Source organism: Oncorhynchus clarkii, unplaced genomic scaffold (assembly GCF_045791955.1).
Source record: "Oncorhynchus clarkii lewisi isolate Uvic-CL-2024 unplaced genomic scaffold, UVic_Ocla_1.0 unplaced_contig_7743_pilon_pilon, whole genome shotgun sequence".
Lineage (NCBI taxonomy): Eukaryota > Metazoa > Chordata > Actinopteri > Salmoniformes > Salmonidae > Oncorhynchus > Oncorhynchus clarkii.
In genome coordinates this window covers 1-20,000 of record NW_027258942.1, presented here as the reverse complement: position 1 = coordinate 20,000, position 20,000 = coordinate 1, and the positions used below count along the sequence as shown (strand labels likewise).

Here is a 20,000-nt window from a genome sequence, read left to right as displayed (position 1 = left end):
GACTCAGACTGGCCTCCCTGCCATACACACACAAATTCACACACACACAAATTCACACACACACACACACACACACACACACACACACACACACACACACACACACACACACACACACATAGCTCCTATGTATGATGAGTGCAGACAAACAGAGGGGCTGATTGAATGATTATGGCTAGGATTAGAGGCACTGTTTACATGTTCAGTGGGAGAAACTGAACAGAAAATTAACAAGCATTTTTATCTGTTTTTCATCAAGCTGTTCTACCAAGGGTTATTATGTAGATGATGGCAGCTGCAAACAATCAAATGAGATGATGATCTTCAAACAGTAGCTATATCTCTGTACATAATGTGGACAGTGTGTGCTTTCAGGACCATGGAGAGTGCTTTGGGAAAAAGACTGTATTCATAAAGAGTGCTGATCTACGATCATGTCCCCCTGTTTTATTCATTAGGATCTAAAAGGATAAACTGATCCTAGATCAGTACTCCTATTCTGAGACACTATGAATACCGCCCTGGTCTAGATACAGCCCCTAGGCCCATAACCACTACTGCCTAGGCACCTCATGTAGATGTGAAAGGATTTGACATCATGCAATATGGAAGTAGCTCAACCTTTCACTCTAATATTCTTGGACGGAGTTTGACCATGTTGCATAAACCTCTCATATTCTTTCTGATCTCTACAAGTGGCTAGGGGTTGTTTCTGGCTGGGGTACACTGATATTAATACCTCTACTACATTAATAAATGAGGTGTGGGTTATTAGATCTGGTTGGGCTGGAAAGGCCTGACTCCTTTTCCTAAATAAGGTTTGGTCCCGACCACATCATTCCCACAGAGAAAGAGAGAGAGAGAGAAAGAGAGAGAGAGAGGTAGAGAGTGAGTGAAAGAGAGCAGGCAGGGAGAACAGGCAATGAGAAGGAAGGAGTTTAGGGAAGACGGAGGTAAGCCAGAACAGATCTCCTCTCCTCCGCTGCTATCGATCCCTGTCTCATTAACACAGGACCCTGGGTCGTCTCCCCAAGGGCATCAGGCAGGTAATTAACACAGGACCCTGGGTCGTCTCCCCAAGGGCATCAGGCAGGTAATTAACACCAAGGTGATTAAAGAGGTGTGTGTGTGTGTGTGTGTTTGTATCCTTAAGTGTGTGTGTGTGTGTGTGTGTGTGTGTGTGTGTGTGTGTGTGTGTGTGTGTGTGTGTGTGTGTGTGTGTGTGTGTGTGTGTGTGTGTGTGTGTGTGTGTGTGTGTGTGTGTGTGTGTGTGTGTGTGTGTGTGTGTGTGTGATGAGAGGAGACAATCAGTCTGCTATAGTTACATCTTGAGAAGGAGGTGAAAAATCATCTGCCAGGGTAGTGTTACACACTGTCAAGACTGAGAGTAATGGTGTTCCATGGAGAAGCCCCTGACAGATGTTAGCTAGCTAGCTGAAGGTAACACTCAAACGCATTATGACCGACGCCATCTCTTATCACAGGATCTGCCTAAAATAATGTGTCATATTACCCAACTAGAATCAGCCATTATCTAACATTATCCCATTTCTCCCCAACTGAGCTAAAATGGCTACCATCTGCTGTTCACTAGATGGTAGTGGTGTCGTTCAGTCACATCACATCACCACTAAAGCCAGTTGTTTTCTCTCCTCCAGGGGCTGGGTGATAAACCTCAGATATAGCCTTTGGCAGTAGGCAACGCTGTGTGAATATCACCATTTCTGCTTTCTAAAAGCTAATTACGAGTGCTCACAGCGACATCTTGTACCATTCTCTTAACTACTCATTTTTTTTAAATCCCTGTGATTTTTTTTCTCTACAGAAAATACAGACTTCCTTAAAACTAGTCCCTTGGCCGGGAGAGATTAGCTATCCCCTCTCTGGATTTGCATCTATGGCCACAGCCACTATTCGCTAGATAACATTAGCATTGGGGACCAAAACACAGTAAAAGTGAATGGATCCTGGCTAGCATAGCATGCTCTTAGCTACGTGCACAGATCAAAGTAAATTCAAGTCTCACTTATCACTGACCCAGGTTTCACCCGACATAAATTCACCCTTTGAATGGATCCTGGCTAGCATAGCATGCTCTTAGCTACGTGCACAGATCAAAGTAAATTCAAGTCTCACTTATCACTGACCCAGGTTTCACCCGACATAAATTCACCCTTTGTTTGTCTCTTCCTTGCTTGGATCACCCCTCATAGAATCATGTCATTAAGAATCACAGATCATTAAATTGATCTCAATGGAATAGTGCTATTTTCAGAGGTGCTTAAATCATCCCCAGTAGTGTAAGATCTACAGTCTCCCTGGTAGATACATCACTAATCAACTGTGACACAGGTAGCTGGGGAGAGCTTGCATTAGTTCTGGCCCAAAGGGAACTCGGTATCATACTGAGACAGTCTGACGAGAGACTGAGACTGACAGTATGACAAACAAAGTCTGGATCTAAAGTGCTTTAGAGATTTTTATAGAACTGTTACGTCACTACATAATTTCTACTTAACTTAGACATTGCTGACCTGGGGCATGTTCAGTAGACCCAAACGGGAGAAAACCTTTTGAAATGGAGGTATTACCACCTGAGCTTGTCCACGAAGAGCACACACTTTTCCTTTGTTGGTTTCAAAAACTTTCCCGGACGTTCAGTACCTGCTGAACACGACCTTGGTCTCTAACCCTCACTAAACACTCCTATCTTAATAAACCTGGATCGTGTTCTTCTATGAAAAACAGCTTCACATCTGTGACTGTTTGTCTTGCGATTTGTTAGCCTGGTAGAGGCTAGATCAGGCTAGATCTGGATCGAGCAGGCTAGATCATGCTAGATCTGGATAGAGCAGGCTAGATCTGGATAGAGCAGACTAGATCAGGCTTTTTGGTATTTTTGGTATTTCATTAGGATCCCCATTAACTCTTCCTGGGGTCCACACAAAACATGAAACATTACATAATACAGAACATTAATGGACTAAAACAACTCAAGGACAGAACTACGTTAAAAAAAATGTAAAGGCACACATAGCCTAGATATCAATACAGACACACAAACTATCTAGGTCAAATAGGGGAGAGGCGTTGTGCCGTGAGGTGTTGCTTTATCTGTTTTTTGAAACCAGGGCAGCTTTTTTGAGCAATATGTGATGGAACAGAGTTCCATGCAATAATGGCTCTATATAATACTGTACGCTTTCTTGAATTTGTTCTGAGTTTGGGGACTGTGAAAAGACCCCAGGGGGCATGTCTGGTGGGGTACATGTGTGTGTCAGAGCTTTGTGAAATTGACTATGCAAACAATTTGGGATTTTCAACACGTTAATGTTTCTTATAAAAAATAAAAAGTTATGCAATCAGTCTCTCCTCAGCTCTTAGGCAAGAGAGACTGGCATATATGTAGTATTTTTTATCTGCCCTCTGATTACAATGAAGAGCAAGACATGCTGCTCTGTTCTGGGCCAGCTGCAGCTTAACTAGGTCTTTCCTTGCAGCACTCGACCACACGACTGGACAATCAAGATGAGACAAAACTAGAGCCTACAGAGCTTGCTTTTTGGAGTGTGGTGTCAAAAAATCAGAGCATCTCATTATTACGGACAGACCTCCCTCCATCGTTACAAGTATTCAATCTATAGGTTTTGACAATGACAGTTTACAATTTAAGGTATCGCCAAGTAATTTAGTCTCCTCAACTTGTTCAACAGCCACACCATTAGTTTCCAGGTTCAGCTGAGGTCTAGAATTTAGGGAATGATTTGTACCAAATATAATGCTCTTAGTTTTAGAGATGTTCAGGACCAGTTTATTACTGGTCACCCATTCCAAAACAAACTGTAACTCTTTGTTAGGGGTTTCGGTGACTTTATTAGCTGTGGTTGCTGATGCGTATATGGTTGAATCATCAGCATACATGGACACACATGCTTTGTTTAATGCCAGTGGCAGGTCATTGGTAAAAATAGAAAAGAGTAGAGGGCCTAGAAAGCTGCCCTGCGGTACACCACACTTTATATGTTTGACATTGGAGAAGCTTCCATTAAAGAAAACACTTTGAGTTATATTAGATAGATAGCTCTGAATCCACAAGGTTGAAAAGCCAAAACACATATGTTTTTTCAACAAAAGGATATGGTCAATAATATCAAAGGCTGAACTGAAATCTAACAGTGCAGCTCCCACAATCTTCTTATTATCAATTTCTTTCAACCAATCATCAGTCATTTGTGTCAGTGCAGTACATGTTGAGTGCCCTTCTCTAAAAGCATGCTGAAAGTCTGTTGATCATTTGTTTACAGATACATAGTATTGTATTTGGTCAAACACCATTTTTTCCAACAGTTTGCTACTGGTCTACTGTTAGAACCAGTAAAGGCTGCTTTACCACTCTTGGGTAGCAGAATTACTTTGTTCTTCCCTCCAGGCCTGAGGACTAAGAATTTCCTCTGGGGCTCAGATTAAAGATATGACAGATAGGAGTGGGTATAGAGTCAGCTACCATCCTCAGTAGCTTTCTATCTAAGTTGTCAATGCCGGGAGGTTTGTCATTATTGATCGATAACAATCATTTCCCAACTCTCCCAAACTAACTTTACAAAATTCAAACTTGAAACGCTCTTCTTTCATTATTTGTTTTTTTTAAATGCATGAATACAATGGCTCACTGTTTGTTGTTGGCATTTCCTTCCTAAGTTTGCCCACTTTGCCAATGACGTAATCATTAAAATAATTGGCAACATCAAATGGTTTTGTGATGAATAAGCCATCTGATTCGAATTGCTCTTTCTGCCCATAATTCCATTTAAAGTAAATTTACAGTAAGTCAGCCAGTCAGATGTGCAGCCAGACTTATTAGCCACTCTTTTTGCCCCATCTCTTTCAACCATACAGTTTCCTCATCAATTCATCGAGCCTTAACAGTTCTAACAGTCAGTTTCTTAATAGGTGCATGTTTATCAATAATTGGAAGAAACAATTTCATAAATCCATCAAGTGCAGCGTCTGGATGCTCCTTAGTAATTGCATCAGACCAACACATATTTTTAACATCATCCACATAAGAGTCACGGCAAAATATTTTGAATGATCTCTTATACACTATTTTAGGCCCAGTTTTTGGAATGTTGGCTTTCCTGCATATAGCCACTATATTGTGATCACTGCATCCAATGGGTACGGATACAACTTTAGTACAAAGTTCTACAGTGTTAGTAAAAATGTGATTGATATGATCCTGGATGATCCTGTTCCTGTAGTGTTTGTAAACATCCTGGTAGGTTGATTAATAACCTGAACCAGATTACAGGCACTGGTTACAGTAATAAGCTTCCTCTTGAACGGACAGCTTGATGAAAACCAGTCAATATTCAGATCTCCAAGAAAGCAGACCTCTCTGTTTACATCACATACACTATCATGCATTTCACACATATTATTTAGATACTGACTGTTAGCACTTGGTGGCCTATAACAACACCCCAAAAGAAAAGGCTTTAGATGTGCCAAGTGAACCTGCAACCACAACACTTCAATAACAATTGGCATAAGGTTTTCTCTAAGCATTACAGAGATATGGCTCTGAATATATACAGCAACACCTCCCCCATAAGCATTTATGTCTCTTCTATAAATGTTATATCCTTGTATTGCTACTGCTGTATCATCAAATGAGTTATCTAAGTGAGTCTCAGAAATGGCTAATATATTAATGTTATCTGATGTTAGCAAGTTATTGATTTCATGAACCTTCAGGCGACATATATTAATATGGGCTATTTTCAGCCCTTTCCTGGGTAGCTTATCGGAGATAGACATAATACTGAAAAGAGCAAGCAAAGCTAGAGAAAAATATATACATTCAGCAGTCCATAACCAATTGGTGTGTGTGTGTGTGTGTGTGTGTGTGTGTGTGTGTGTGTGTGTGTGTGTGTGTGTGTGTGTGTGTGTGTGTGTGTGTGTGTGTGTGTGTGTGTGCGCGTGCGTGCGTGCGTGCGTGCCCACGCGCTCTGACAGCTTTCATGGCTGGGATAAGTTCTTTCCTCTTCTGGCGCACAGCTTCAGGATAGACCTCGTTGAGGAAGATATATGTTCCTCTCAAGTTCTTGGCTCTTTCCAGAACAGCTACCTTGTCCTTGAACTTCAGGAACTTGACCACTATCTGGCCTGTCACCTGGGACGGTGGTGGGTTTTCCAGTCCTGTGGGCGGGCTCCACCTCAATCTTCCTGTGGTCACGCTCCACCTCAATCTTCCTGTGGTCACGCTCCACCTCAATCTTCCTGTGGTCTGTCTCCACCTCAATCTTCCTGTGGTCACGCTCCACCTCAATCTTCCTGTGGTCACGCTCCACCTCAATCTTCCTGTGGTCACGCTCCACCTCAATCTTCCTGTGGTCACGCTCCACCTCAATCTTCCTGTGGTCACGCTCCACCTCAATCTTCCTGTGGTCCGTCTCCACCTCAATCTTCCTGTGGTCACGCTCCACCTCAATCTTCCTGTGGTCCGTCTCCAATTTCTCAGTGATCATTTCCCTCACTTTGTCCTCAGACTCCGTCCAGGTCTCATGTGGAGATTCTGCAATTCCATCCGCAACTATGTTGTTCTGCCTTGATTGTCCCTCCAGAAAGTCTCATTTATCCGTCGTTGTTATCATGGATTCACATAAAGAACTGATGTCCTCTCTCAACGACTTACAGATTGCTGTCATCTTGCCGTTTTCCTGTTTCAACTCATCGAGCTGACCCTGGGAAAACTGCAAATTGTTATTCAGGTCCTGGACCTCTCTGGTCAGGTTGTTCATTGTTTTACTTGTTGAATCCAACAGTATTTGGACAAAACACGTGAAGCTATTTTCTTGTTGTTGTAACAACTGCTTATACTATTTTTGTTAGTTTAAAAGATCCTTCACGTGTGATAGAGAGACACTGTCCTCAACGGTACTCCCACCGACTTTGGTCTTTGTCATGGTAGCTAGCAACGTAGGTCCAGACAGGGCAGGTCACAGGGAGGTGACAACAACAAACAGCAGGGATCTAGACAGCCATGAACCCGGAACCCTCTGCGGTCCCAGCCACAATGGCTAACCACATCGCGGGCTGCTTTCAAGCCCTCAAGAAAACCCAGCTAAGCCAGCTGCTACGCAAATTGCTACTCATACCCATCCTTGGTCGGCAGCATCACTGAACAGAGACTAGCAGTCCCAGCAACTGATGCCAACTGTGTTCTGAACTGTGTTCTGAAAGATCAGGCCAGAACAGACCAGCGCAAGTCAGAACAGACTAGAGCAGGCCAGAACAGACTAGATCAGTCCAGAACAGACTAGATCAGGCCAGAACAGGCTAGATCAGGCCAGAACAGACTAGAGCAGGCCAGAACAGACTAGATCAGGCCGGAACAGACTAGATCAGGCAAGAACAGTCTAGATCAGGCCAGAGCAGACTAGAGCAGGCCAGAGTAGACTAGATCAGAACAGACTAGAGCAGGCCAGAACAGACTAGATCAGGCCAGAACAGGCTAGAGCAGGCCAGAGCAGACTATATCAGGCCAGAACAGACTAGAGCAGGCCAGAACAGACTAGAGCAGGCCAGAACAGACTAGATCAGGCCAGAACAGACTAGAGCAGGCCAGAACAGACTAGATCAGGCCAGAACAGGCTAGATAAGGCCAGAACAGACTAGAGCAGGCCAGAACAGACTAGATCATGCCAGAACAGACTAGAGCAGGCCAGAACAGACTAGACCAGGCCAGGACAGACTAGAGCAGGCCAGAACAGGCTAGAGCAGGCCAGAACAGACTAGATCAGGCCAGTAGAGCCTCCTCCCCCAGGGTACCAGACCAGACAGAGCTGTGTGCTGGCTGCTGTGACATTGGCTCTGTAAGGTTACATCTCACTAATGGGATTGTGTTTTCTGAGCATATTTACTACATAACCTCTTTATGTAGTACCATTCAGCAGACAGAGAGGGATATACTGCTGTGTGTCCTGGGTGGCTTCCAACTACACAGTCACAATAACAGAGTAAGGTTACGCAAACTGACAACTTTTCCAATTCTCTCCTCAGGCTCCTCTTGAGGATTCTGATACGATGTAGGACTTGGGCTTTGGTCGTGCACCACATGTCCAGCTTTCACTTCTCTTTTTTTGGTAGCAGGCCTGCCCAAGCGAAATACAGAACAACTAGCAAATTATGCCTCTACTGAGGATTCTGATAAGGTAGAGGCTGTGCCACAACATGGGTGCTGGGACCAATAGGTTTTGTTGCTTGGTAAAAGGCAAGGCCAAAACACCCGCTGTTCTTTCAGTGGGATGCAATGTTTAGAATGTTTGCCTTAAAAATGTATGATTTGGTGCCTCCAGGGCATTTCAGATGGCTGATTGACGATCTTTTTACAGAAAAATGTGTTTGTTTTCTATGACTGTGTTATTTATCTTTGTTTTGCTTTTCGTACTGTATTTGATGTGTATATTTTTGTCACTACGGTGTTCATCCGTATTTTAAAAACAACAACATTTTCACCTTTATTTAACTAGGCAAGTCAGTGGACAGCCTACACCAGCCAAACCCGACACTGGGCCAATTGTGCACCGCCCTATGAGACTCCCAATCACAGCCGGTTGTGATACAGCCTGGATTTGAACCAGAGTGTCTGCACTGAGATGTAGTGCCTTAGACCACTCTGCCACTTGGGAGCCCAAAATTGCTCTGTAAAAGAGACCTTGGACTCAGCATGACTCCCTGTCAAAATAATGGTTCAATACAAAAGAGAATGTAGAGCAGAAACAGTTCCTAATACTGTTCCTATGTGTGTTTCAGGTGGGGAACCTGGGCCTGCTCTTCATGCTCCTGTTCTTCATCTATGCAGCACTGGGGGTTGAGCTGTTTGGAGAACTGGGTGAGTTGGTAGTGATGGGCTGGAACAAAACCCTGCATACCCAATGGCGCGCCACATTCAGAGTTGTATATATCCAATCCTGTTAGATTACAGAGCCAAGACAGAATTAAAAAGGGACTTGTAGGTTAAGTATCTGGACGCAGCCAGAACCAAGAAGTATCAAGGAGACTAGGCAGGAGAACAATAACACATCAGCTAGGCCTGTCTTCAAACTGTCACACTCTCTCTATGGACTCTAGTCATGTCTGCTGGAGGTCATCTCTCATCCCATCAGTTTTGAGCAAAGGATTAGAGCCAAATGCAACTGTAGTAAGGAGAGAGATTTGTAAACAATCAGCCAAGACAGCTTTAAGACCCGGAGCAAACAACCACGTCTGCTGTTGTTGGTTGTTGGTTTCTAAAAGGACTGAACAGATAAATGTTCTCTATATAAACTGTTATTTTTTTCTTCATGCATCTTTATCTCTCCCTCTGTCCCTTCGTCTATCCCCCTGTTCCCCCCCTCTCTGTATCTATCTTTCCCTATTTGTTTCTCTCTCCCCTTATCTCTCACTCTCTCTTACCTCCCCATCCCTCCCTCCCCTATGTCTCCCTCCCCCATACCTCCCTCCCTCCCTACTCTCCTCTCCCAGTGTGTAACGAGGACTACCCATGTGAGGGGATGAGCCGCCATGCTACCTTTGAGAACTTTGGCATGGCCTTCCTCACTCTGTTCCAGGTCTCCACTGGGGACAACTGGAATGGGATCATGAAGGTATGGATGGACTTCTACATGGTGTTCTATGGAGTGTTTATTACAACAAATGAGATAGTTGATCATCTGATACTTTAACCCAAAATGACTTGGATTAACATGTTTCAATGTGTTGCTATTTGGGTTGTATTATTCAGTTCTCATTTTGATGTCTGTGGTTGGTAATTGGTGCCTGGCTTCTTAGCTGCAGAGAAGTTTCAGAGTAATTACAAGCCCTGTGGCCCTAAGGGCAGACCCCAAGCCTATGTCCTGCTGCTTAAGAAGACCATTCCAATCCTCCTCTCCTTGAGTGCTACCATAACCAGACCTGTCACAGCTCTGTATATCCTCCTTTAAATAGGGGAATGTGTCCCACTCCCATTTCACAGTCGTCGTCGCCCCCCCCCCCCCCCCCCCCCCCCCCCCCACGCTCAACGCATTATGGAGTGTGACAGGGGCGCACCGTAAAAACACCTCAGTGGTTTGTAGAGGTGCGGGTGAGGATCACAGCCGCTACCTCTCAGCTAAAGCGGTGAACTGTAATCACCTCTCTTAGATTACTACTGATGAGACCTTGTGAGCTTTCACTGCCTTTTACCTGGAGATGTGTTGGATGCAAACTGTCTGGAACGAGGGAGGGGGAAGAGAGAACGAGAGTGAATCACCACTGTGCTGACAAGAGAGAGGGGAGGGAGGGATGGAGGGAGGAAGAAGAGGGGAGAGGGGAAGAAGGAAACACTTGAGACTACACAGTGAAAAGGTCAAAACAAATGAGAGAGAACAGACTAGAATCAGCTCATGTCTGGATGTCTTACAGTTAATGTATGACAGGTCAATTTGCTCACAAAAGTCTTACATTGATATCTTTGTTTCAAGTTGGAAAGCTTAACTCTTGTTCATGAAGTTGTTCATTAGAACGTGTTGTTTCTGTATAGTCCCGTATAGTCCTGTGTAGCTCAGATGGTTGTGGGTTCGATTCCCACAGACGACCAGTACTAAAAAGTATTCAAATCTATGCACTCACTAATGTAAGTCGCTCTGCATAAGAGCTTCTGCTAAATGACGTGAATGTAATAATGTCTTAGCAGGACTTCATGGCTTGACCTAACAGACAGCTCCTCCTCTCTCCCACCTTCCCTCCCCCTCCCTAGGACACGTTGAGGGAGTGCCCTCCGGACTACGGGCCTGACTACTCCTGCAACCCCAGCCTGCAGTTCATCTCTCCCATGTACTTTGTGTCCTTTGTGTTGACGGCCCAGTTCGTCCTGATTAACGTGGTGGTGGCGGTGTTGATGAAGCACCTGGACGACTCCAACAAGGAGGCCAAGGAGGAGGCGGAGATGGACGCTGAGATTGAGCTGGAGCTGGCCACGGGGGCCCTATGCTGCATGGGGCCGGAGGGAGTCTGTGCAGGAGGGAAAAAAGGGGGAGGAGCAGGGGGAGGAGCAGGGGGAGGTGGAGGAGGAGTGGATAGAGGGATGGGAGTCCCAGGCAGTTCCTCCGGGGGGAATATGCATCATCACGTGGCAACGACGCATCCAGGAACACTGCAAGATCCGAACAATCGTGATCCCTACTCTCCTGCACAGGTGAGATGGATGGATGAATATATTTCTGTCCGTATGGGTCTGTCTGTTTCTGTCTAATTTGTCTTTCTATTTGATATTATAGGAGTTACACATATAAACAGTCTGACACACCCGTGTGTAGTACATAGACGTAAGGTTGAGGTCATTATGACAGGGAGAGAGAGGACAAGAACAAGAAAAGACAGAGGAGACAGAAAGATAATCAGAGACATTTAGTCTCCTTCCCGTTCTGACATCCTCAGTGACTGACTGACAGCCCATCAGTCCTGTTTAACTCAGTTTGTCTGCTGGTTCACTCAACCTTTCATAATGTAATACAAAGGAGCCAGGGACGATACGAAGAGACAGCGAGAGAGAGAGAGAGATGGGGGAGGGAGAGAGAGAGAGAGAGAGAGAGAGAGAGAGAGAGAGAGAGAGAGAGAGAGAGAGAGAGATGGAGAGAGAGAGAGATGGGGAGAGAGAGAGAGAGAGAGATGGAGAGAGAGAGAGATGGGGAGAGAGAGACGGGGGAGGAGAGAGAGAGAGAGAGAGAGACAGGGGGGAGGAGAGAGAGAGAGATGGGGAGAGAGAGACAGGGGGGAGGAGAGAGAGAGAGAGAGAGACAGAGAGAGAAACAGAGAGAGAGACAGAGAGAGAGACAGAGAGAGAGACAGAGAGAGAGAGATCTTGTCAGCCCGGGTATTCAAATAACAGACATAATCTCTGAACAGGTCATAATGTAGATTCAGTACAATGTCACCGTGACCCATAGTGTGTCTCAAATGGCACCCTATTCCCAATATAGTGCACTACTTTTAACCAGGAAATGTGGGTGCCATTTGGGATGTACAATAGAACGTGGCCGTGGCCCAGACTACTGCAGAAAAACACAGCTACTCTCATTCAGGGTTCTGTTATTGGTTTCTACAGATGAAAACATCTCGAAGGGGTTTGGATATTATTCCTGGGACCCCTGAAATAGATGCTGATGAAAGAACAATGTGATTTTAGGGAGTTGAAGGGAGAGGGACATTGAAATACATTTTCATCTAGCTGCACCTTTCACTGTGAATTTGCCTGGCGCTCTCCATCGCCATGGCAACCCTTGCTGTCAGTTTTCTGTGGCGAGGTAGACGAGCAAACACACACTGCACCGTGCATTTTATCACCTTTTCAATTCAAACTCAGGACTTCCGATATTAACCCGTCAGTGTGCACACACACAAACACAAAGCCCTGGAAGACATAAACACGAACAAGCACACACACAGTGAGATTACTAAAAACCTAATCATAATGTAATGGCAAACACAAACAAACACACACACACACGGATGACTCACCGGCTGCCTGCTACGATCTGTTCTACCTTTACAGAACTAAACTTGGCTTTACTGAGGAGCCATTTTTAGCTTTATGTTGGCTGACAGAATAACTTAATAAGAGGGAGGGAGGGAGGGAGGGAGGGAGGGAGGGAGGGAGGGAGGGAGGGAGGGAGGGAGGGAGGGAGGGAGCTTCTTTGGTCTGCTCTCCTCTCCCCTGGGTGATGTAATCAATTTATTCACTCACAACAGCTACAAGTGTGTGTGTGTGTATGTGTGTGTGTGTGTGTGTGTGTGTGTGTGTGTGTGTGTGTGTGTGTGTGTGTGTGTGTGTGTGTGTGTGTGTGTGTGTGTGTGTGTGTGTGTGTGTGTGTGTGTGTGTGTGGAGGCAGGAATTATTGAGAAAACACACAGAGGAAAATAGAAACAGATCTGAAGGAGAGTGAGCGACCTGAGGGGGAGGGAAAGTTGGAGAGAGAGAGAAGTAAAGAGGAAAGGTGGAGAGAGAGAGAAGTAAAGAGGAAAGGTGGAGAGAGAGAGAAGTAAAGAGGAAAGGTGGAGAGAGAGAAGTAAAGAGGAGAGGTGGAGAGAGAGAGAAGTAAAGAGGAAAGGTGGAGAGAGAGAGAAGTAAAGAGGAAAGGTGGAGAGAGAGAGAAGTAAAGAGGAGAGGTGGAGAGAGAGAGAAGTAAAGAGGAAAGGTGGAGAGAGAGAGAAGTAAAGAGGAAAGGTGGAGAGAGAGAGAAGTAAAGAGGAGAGGTGGAGAGAGAGAGAAGTAAAGAGGAAAGGTGGAGAGAGAGAGAAGTAAAGAGGAAAGGTGGAGAGAGAGAGAAGTAAAGAGGAAAGGTGGAGAGAGAGAGAAGTAAAGAGGAAAGGTGGAGAGAGAGGGAAGTAAAGAGGAAAGGTGGAGAGAGAGAGAAGTAAAGAGGAAAGGTGGAGAGAGAGAGAAGTAAAGAGGAAAGGTGTAGAGAGAGAGAAGTAAAGAGGAAAGGTGGAGAGAGAGAGAAGTAAAGAGGAAAGGTGGAGAGAGAGAGAAGTAAAGAGGAAAGGTGGAGAGAGAGAGAAGTAAAGAGGAGAGGTGGAGAGAGAGAGAAGTAAAGAGGAAAGGTGGAGAGAGAGAGAAGTAAAGAGGAAAGGTGGAGAGAGAGAGAAGTAAAGAGGAAAGGTGGAGAGAGAGAGAAGTAAAGAGGAAAGGTGGAGAGAGAGAGAAGTAAAGAGGAAAGGTGGAGAGAGAGAGAAGTAAAGAGGAAAGGTGGAGAGAGAGAGAAGTAAAGAGGAGAGGTGGAGAGAGAGAGAGTAAAGAGGAAAGGTGGAGAGAGAGAAGTAAAGAGGAGAGGTGATGCTCAGTGATTGGAGGGGAGCTGAAGGAAATGGCCATGATGAGAAATCAATGTTTACTCCTTTAAGGCAATACAATTCACAGCATCACTACGGCAGGTGTTTCCTTTACTGTGACACTTGTAATGGGATTCCAGACCTGGCAGAATGTGTAATATACAGACCCGTGCCTGTTTTATACACAGTATTCTAGTTATTCTAGACCCTGTGGATTCCACTGGTCTTCACTGTTTGTGACTATAAAAAAGACTCGTAGACACACTTCATGTAATATAACAGGCTTTTAAAATTCAATATTGGTGCACAATTTCTACGAAAGGTATGCAAAAGCACTCTTTTTGTGGAATGACCCAGATAATGATATTGGTGGTGATCTCTCTGTGAAAGAAACAGAGAAAGAGAGAGACTCTTTAACATCATCCTTAGCTCTGGTGTCTTCCCCAATATTTGGAACCAAGGTCTGATCACCCCAATCCACAAAAGTGGAGACAAATTTGACCCCAATAACTACTGTGGGATATGCGTCAACAGCAACAGCAGAAAATCCTCTGCATTATCATTAACAGCGAACTCATACATTTCCTCAGTGAAAACAATGTACTGAACAAATGTCAAATTGGCTTTTTACCAAATTACCGTACAACAAACCATGTATTCATCCTGCACACCCTAATTGACAAACAAAATGGGACAATATATATATATATATATATATATATATATATATATAGAGAGAGAGAGAGAGAGAGAGAGAGAGAGAGAGAGATTGAGAGAGAGAGAGAGAGAGAGAAAATTAACTGAAGGGTGCATGTTCTCACCAGGTGGCCATCACTATTGTTGTCTAGAAAAATAGAAATGGCCTTATTATCAACCTATTAGGACTGAGCCATAGTCATTCAGGCGTGTGCCTGCGTGGTGGGCGTGTGCCTGCGTGCGTGCATGTACATGGGTGTATGTGTTCCTTTGCTATTTCGTAACACAGTCATTCAGGGCCTACTCCAGTGCTGTTCTTAACGACCCACACACACTGAGGAATATCTGGACTCTGTATAGATGTAGTCTATTGTTATATAATGTATAGTGATGGGGAATAAATCGATACAGTTACATATCGGGATATTATCGTATTGATATATTGTTTTGGCTGTACCTGCACCAAAACTCCACTCTATTTTTCCTTCATACCTTGTTCTCCATCTTCTTTTTAAATAGGGAGCCAATTTGTTTTCAGCACTTTTATTTCCATGACTCATCAAAGAAAGCTCATTTTCTCATGTCTCTCTCTTGTCCCTCTGCAGCAGATATATGGTGAGCAATATGTTTGGAACATCGGATCGCCAAAGAATTACAGTATCGCATCACAATACAGATAGAATCATGAGAAGCGCAATACATATTGTATCAACACCTAAGTATAGTGATGATATCTTATCTTGAGGTCCCTCCCAGCCATAGTTATATACGTATCCTGTAGATATATTTTATAAGCCAGGTTCATTTTGATAACGATGAAGGCATAGTTAGACTGAGCAAGGACTATAACCTGTTGCTAATGGCAAACACTTTTAAACAACAGCTGCCTTCCTACATGTAAAACATTGGCTGGTGATTGGCTGTGTATGTGGGTTACTGTATATGTGGGTTAGCAGTGTTAGACAACGGCTGCAGTTTATGTAACTATAACACTGACGGTACACTTTACTAGATTTTTCCATTGCTGAAAAGAAAGAATAAATGGAGCCTGTGGATTTCCTTAGTACTGTATGTATTTAGGGTAATGTTTCTTAGTACTGTATGTATTTAGGGTAATGTTTCTTAGTACTGTATGTATTTAGGGGAATGTTTCTTAGTACTGTATGTATTTAGGGTAATGTTTCTTAGTACTGTATGTATTTAGGGTAATGTTTCTTAGTACTGTATGTATTTAGGGGAATGTGTCTTAGTACTGTATGTATTTAGGGGAATGTTTCTTAGTACTGTATGTATTTAGGGGAATGTGTCTTAGTACTGTATGTATTTAGGGTAATGTTTCTTAGTACTGTATGTATTTAGGATAATGTTTCTTAGTACTGTATGTATTTAGGGTAATGTTTCTTAGTACTGTATGTATTTAGGGTAATGTTTCTTAGTACTGTATGTATTTAGGGTAATGTTTCTTAGTACTGTATGTATTTAGGGGAATGTTTCTTAGTACTGTATGTATTTAGGGGAATGTTTCTTAGTACTGCATGTATTTAGGGTAATGTGTCTTAGTACTGTATGTATTTAGGGTAATGTTTCTTAGTACTGTATGTATTTAGGGGAATGTTTCTTAGTACTGTATGTATTTAGGGTAATGTTTCTTAGTACTGTATGTATTTAGGGGAATGTGTCTTAGTACTGTATGTATTTAGAGTAATGTTTCTTAGTACTGTATGTATTTAGGGTAATGTTTCTTAGTACTGTATGTATTTAGAGTAATGTTTCTTAGTGCTGTATGTATTTAGGGTAATGTTTCTTAGTACTGTATGTATTTAGGGGAATGTTTCTTAGTACTGTATGTATTTAGGATAATGTTTCTTAGTACTGTATGTATTTAGGGTAATGTTTCTTAGTGCTGTATGTATTTAGGGTAATGTTTCTTAGTACTGTATGTATTTAGGGGAATGTGTCTTAGTACTGTATGTATTTAGAGTAATGTTTCTTAGTGCTGTATGTATTTAGGGTAATGTTTCTTAGTACTGTATGTATTTAGGGGAATGTGTCTTAGTACTGTATGTATTTAGAGTAATGTTTCTTAGTGCTGTATGTATTTAGGGTAATGTTTCTTAGTACTGTATGTATTTAGGGGAATGTTTCTTAGTACTGTATGTATTTAGGATAATGTTTCTTAGTACTGTATGTATTTAGGGTAATGTTTCTTAGTACTGTATGTATTTAGGGTAATGTTTCTTAGTACTGTATGTATTTAGGGTAATGTTTCTTAGTACTGTATGTATTTAGGGGAATGTTTCTTAGTGCTGTATGTATTTAGGGGAATGTTTCTTAGTACTGTATGTATTTAGGGGAATGTTTCTGCAGAGAAGAGCACATTGATGGGCCATGTAAGCACAGGGGGATAGTCACTAGATGGGCATGCAAGAATGGACAAGAGCAGTTTGTTAGTGTTTGGAACTTCTGTCCTTTGTGACAAGGCCAAATAGTGGCGACTCCATCTCTGCCTGTGTGGTTATCTGGTATTAGTGAATGTCTTTCAACGGCATTTCAGCCAATCAGATTTCAGATTTCTCTGAACGTGTTTTAGAATGGTTTATTGTTATGAAACTGTTAGTGTTTTGGCTATAGGGGAAACAATGAAAGCACCGCTATCAAGGTGCCATTATCAACACAAGGAATTATAGATTTTCTTAGTGAAAATAACACTTGTAGAAATTACAGCAGTTGAGGTAATATGTGGCCAATTCAGTTGCTTTTCTTTTTACTATTTTTCCAGTCAATCTAATTGCACAGAAGAAGTATTACAGAACAACTATTTTGCTGATGAGATTCAAGATAGAAAATGATATAATAAAGTTTAGATAGATTACTACTTCATTGTATTAATGTAATAACAGTCTGCCATCTCATTTAGCTATTGAACATCTAATAGAGACATGTATCAAATCTATCACAGATTTGTCTCTGCGCGGAAACTCTTTCAGGCTGTTGGGTCTCCTTGGGTTACTCTAGCTATGGCCATTGATTAACTCTGAAATTATAAAGTAACCAGGTAATATCACCAGTTAATATAACCAGTTAATATAACCAGTTTTGGTGTCACTATTTGAATGTGTAATGTTTTAACGCTACTTCTGTAGTAGATATCACAAGGTGTAGGTGTTACTAGGTGTATATATCACTAGGTGTAGATGTCACTAGGTGTAGATATCACTAGGTGTAGATATCACTAGGTGTAGATGTCACTAGGTGTAGATATCACTAGGTGTAGATGTCACTAGGTGTAGATGTCACTAGGTGTAGATGTTACTAGGTGTAGATATCACTAGGTGTAGATGTTACTAGGTGTAGATGTCACTAGGTGTAGATGTTACTAGGTGTAGATGTTACTAGGTGTAGATTTTACTAGGTGTAGATGTTACCAGGTGTAGATGCCGCTATGTGTAGATGTCGCTATGCGTAGATGTCACTAGGTGTAGATGTCGCTAGGTGTAGATGTCGCTAGGTGTAGATGTTACTAGGTGTAGATGTTACTAGGTGTAGGTGTAACTAGGTGTAGGTGTTACTAGGTGTAGATATCACTAGGTCTAGATGTCACTAGCTGTAGATTTTACTAGGTGTAGATTTTACTAGGTGTAGATGTTACCAGGTGTAGATGCCGCTATGTGTAGATGTCGCTATGCGTAGATGTCACTAGGTGTAGATGTCGCTAGGTGTAGATATCACTAGGTGTAGATGTTACTAGGTGTAGATGTTACTAGGTGTAGGTGTAACTAGGTGTAGGTGTTACAAGGTGTAGATATCACTAGGTGTAGATATCACTAGGTCTAGATGTCACTAGGTGTAGATGTTACTAGGTGTAGATGTTACTAGGTGTAGATTTTACTAGGTGTAGATGTTACTAGGTGTAGATGCCGCTATGTGTAGATGTCGCTATGCGTAGATGTCACTAGGTGTAGATGTCGCTAGGTGTAGATGTCGCTAGGTGTAGATGTTACTAGGTGTAGATGTTACTAGGTGTAGGTGTAACTAGGTGTAGGTGTTACTAGGTGTAGATATCACTAGGTCTAGATGTCACTAGCTGTAGATTTTACTAGGTGTAGATTTTACTAGGTGTAGATGTTACCAGGTGTAGATGCCGCTATGTGTAGATGTCGCTATGCGTAGATGTCACTAGGTGTAGATGTCGCTAGGTGTAGATATCACTAGGTGTAGATGTTACTAGGTGTAGATGTTACTAGGTGTAGGTGTAACTAGGTGTAGGTGTAACTAGGTGTAGGTGTTACAAGGTGTAGATATCACTAGGTGTAGATATCACTAGGTCTAGATGTCACTAGGTGTAGATGTTACTAGGTGTAGATGTTACTAGGTGTAGATTTTACTAGGTGTAGATGTTACTAGGTGTAGATATCACTAGGTGTAAATGTCAATCGGTGTAGGTGTGGATGTCACTAGGTGCAGGTGTAACTAGGTGTAGATGTCACCAGGTGTAGATGTCACTAGGTGTAGATGTCACTAGGTGTAGATGTCACTAGGTGTAGATGTCGCTATGTGTAGATGTCACTAGGTGTAGATGTCGCTATGTGTAGATGTCACTAGGTGTAGATGTCGCTATGTGTAGATGTCACTAGGTGTAGATGTCGCTATGTGTAAATGTTACTAGGTGTAAATGTTACTAGGTGTAGGTGTTACTAGGTGTAGATGTCACTAGGTGTTGGTGTTACTAGGAGCAGATATCACTAGGTGTAGATATTACAATGTGTAGGTGTAACTAGGTGTAGGTGTTACTAGGTGTAGGTGTTACTAGGTGTAGATATCACTAGGTGTAGATGTCACGAGGTGTAGATGTTACTAGTTGTAGATGTTATTAGGTATAGATGTTACTAGGTGTAGATGTTACTAGGTGTAGATGTTACTAGGTGTAGATGTTACTAGGTGTAGATATCACTAGGTGTAGATGTTACTAGGTGTAGAGATCACTAGGTGTAGATGTTACTAGGTGTAGGTGTAACTAGGTGTAAATGTTACTAGGTGTAGATGTAACTAGGTGTAGATGTCACTAGGTGTAGATGTCACTAGGTGTAGATGTTACTAGGTGTAGATGTTGCTAGGTGTAGGTGTAACTAGGTGTAGGTGTAACTAGGTGTAGATGTTACTAGATGTTGATGTCACTAGGTGTTGATGTCACTAGGTGTAGATTTCGATATGTGTAGATGTCGCTAGGTGTCGATGTCGCTATGTGTCGATGTCGCTAGGTGTAGATGTCGCTAGGTGTAGGTGTCACTAGGTGTAGATGTCACTAGGTGTAGATGTCGCTATGTGTAGATGTCACTAGGTGTTCAGCCCTATGCTGTGATTCCTCTATGGATTGACCCTTTGTAGCTAGCTAGCTGTAAGTTAACCCTATAATATATCTACATTGATGTTACCATGTAATAACTGTGTTCCAG

General features: G+C 42.8%; 1 protein-coding gene across 1 annotated transcript in view; it reads left to right on the top strand.

Moving 5' to 3' along the window:
* LOC139399216 (voltage-dependent T-type calcium channel subunit alpha-1I-like) overlaps positions 1-11,218 on the top strand; it is a gene marked incomplete at both ends in the record, with an annotated part of 34,674 nt that extends 23,456 nt beyond the window's left edge. Inside the window, 3 exons of the mRNA XM_071144730.1 lie at positions 8,818-8,896; positions 9,529-9,650; positions 10,781-11,218. Coding sequence (XP_071000831.1) covers positions 8,818-8,896; positions 9,529-9,650; positions 10,781-11,218 — 639 coding nt within the window. The remainder of the gene's footprint in view (positions 1-8,817; positions 8,897-9,528; positions 9,651-10,780) is intronic.
* Between the last annotated feature and the right edge of the window lie 8,782 nt (positions 11,219-20,000).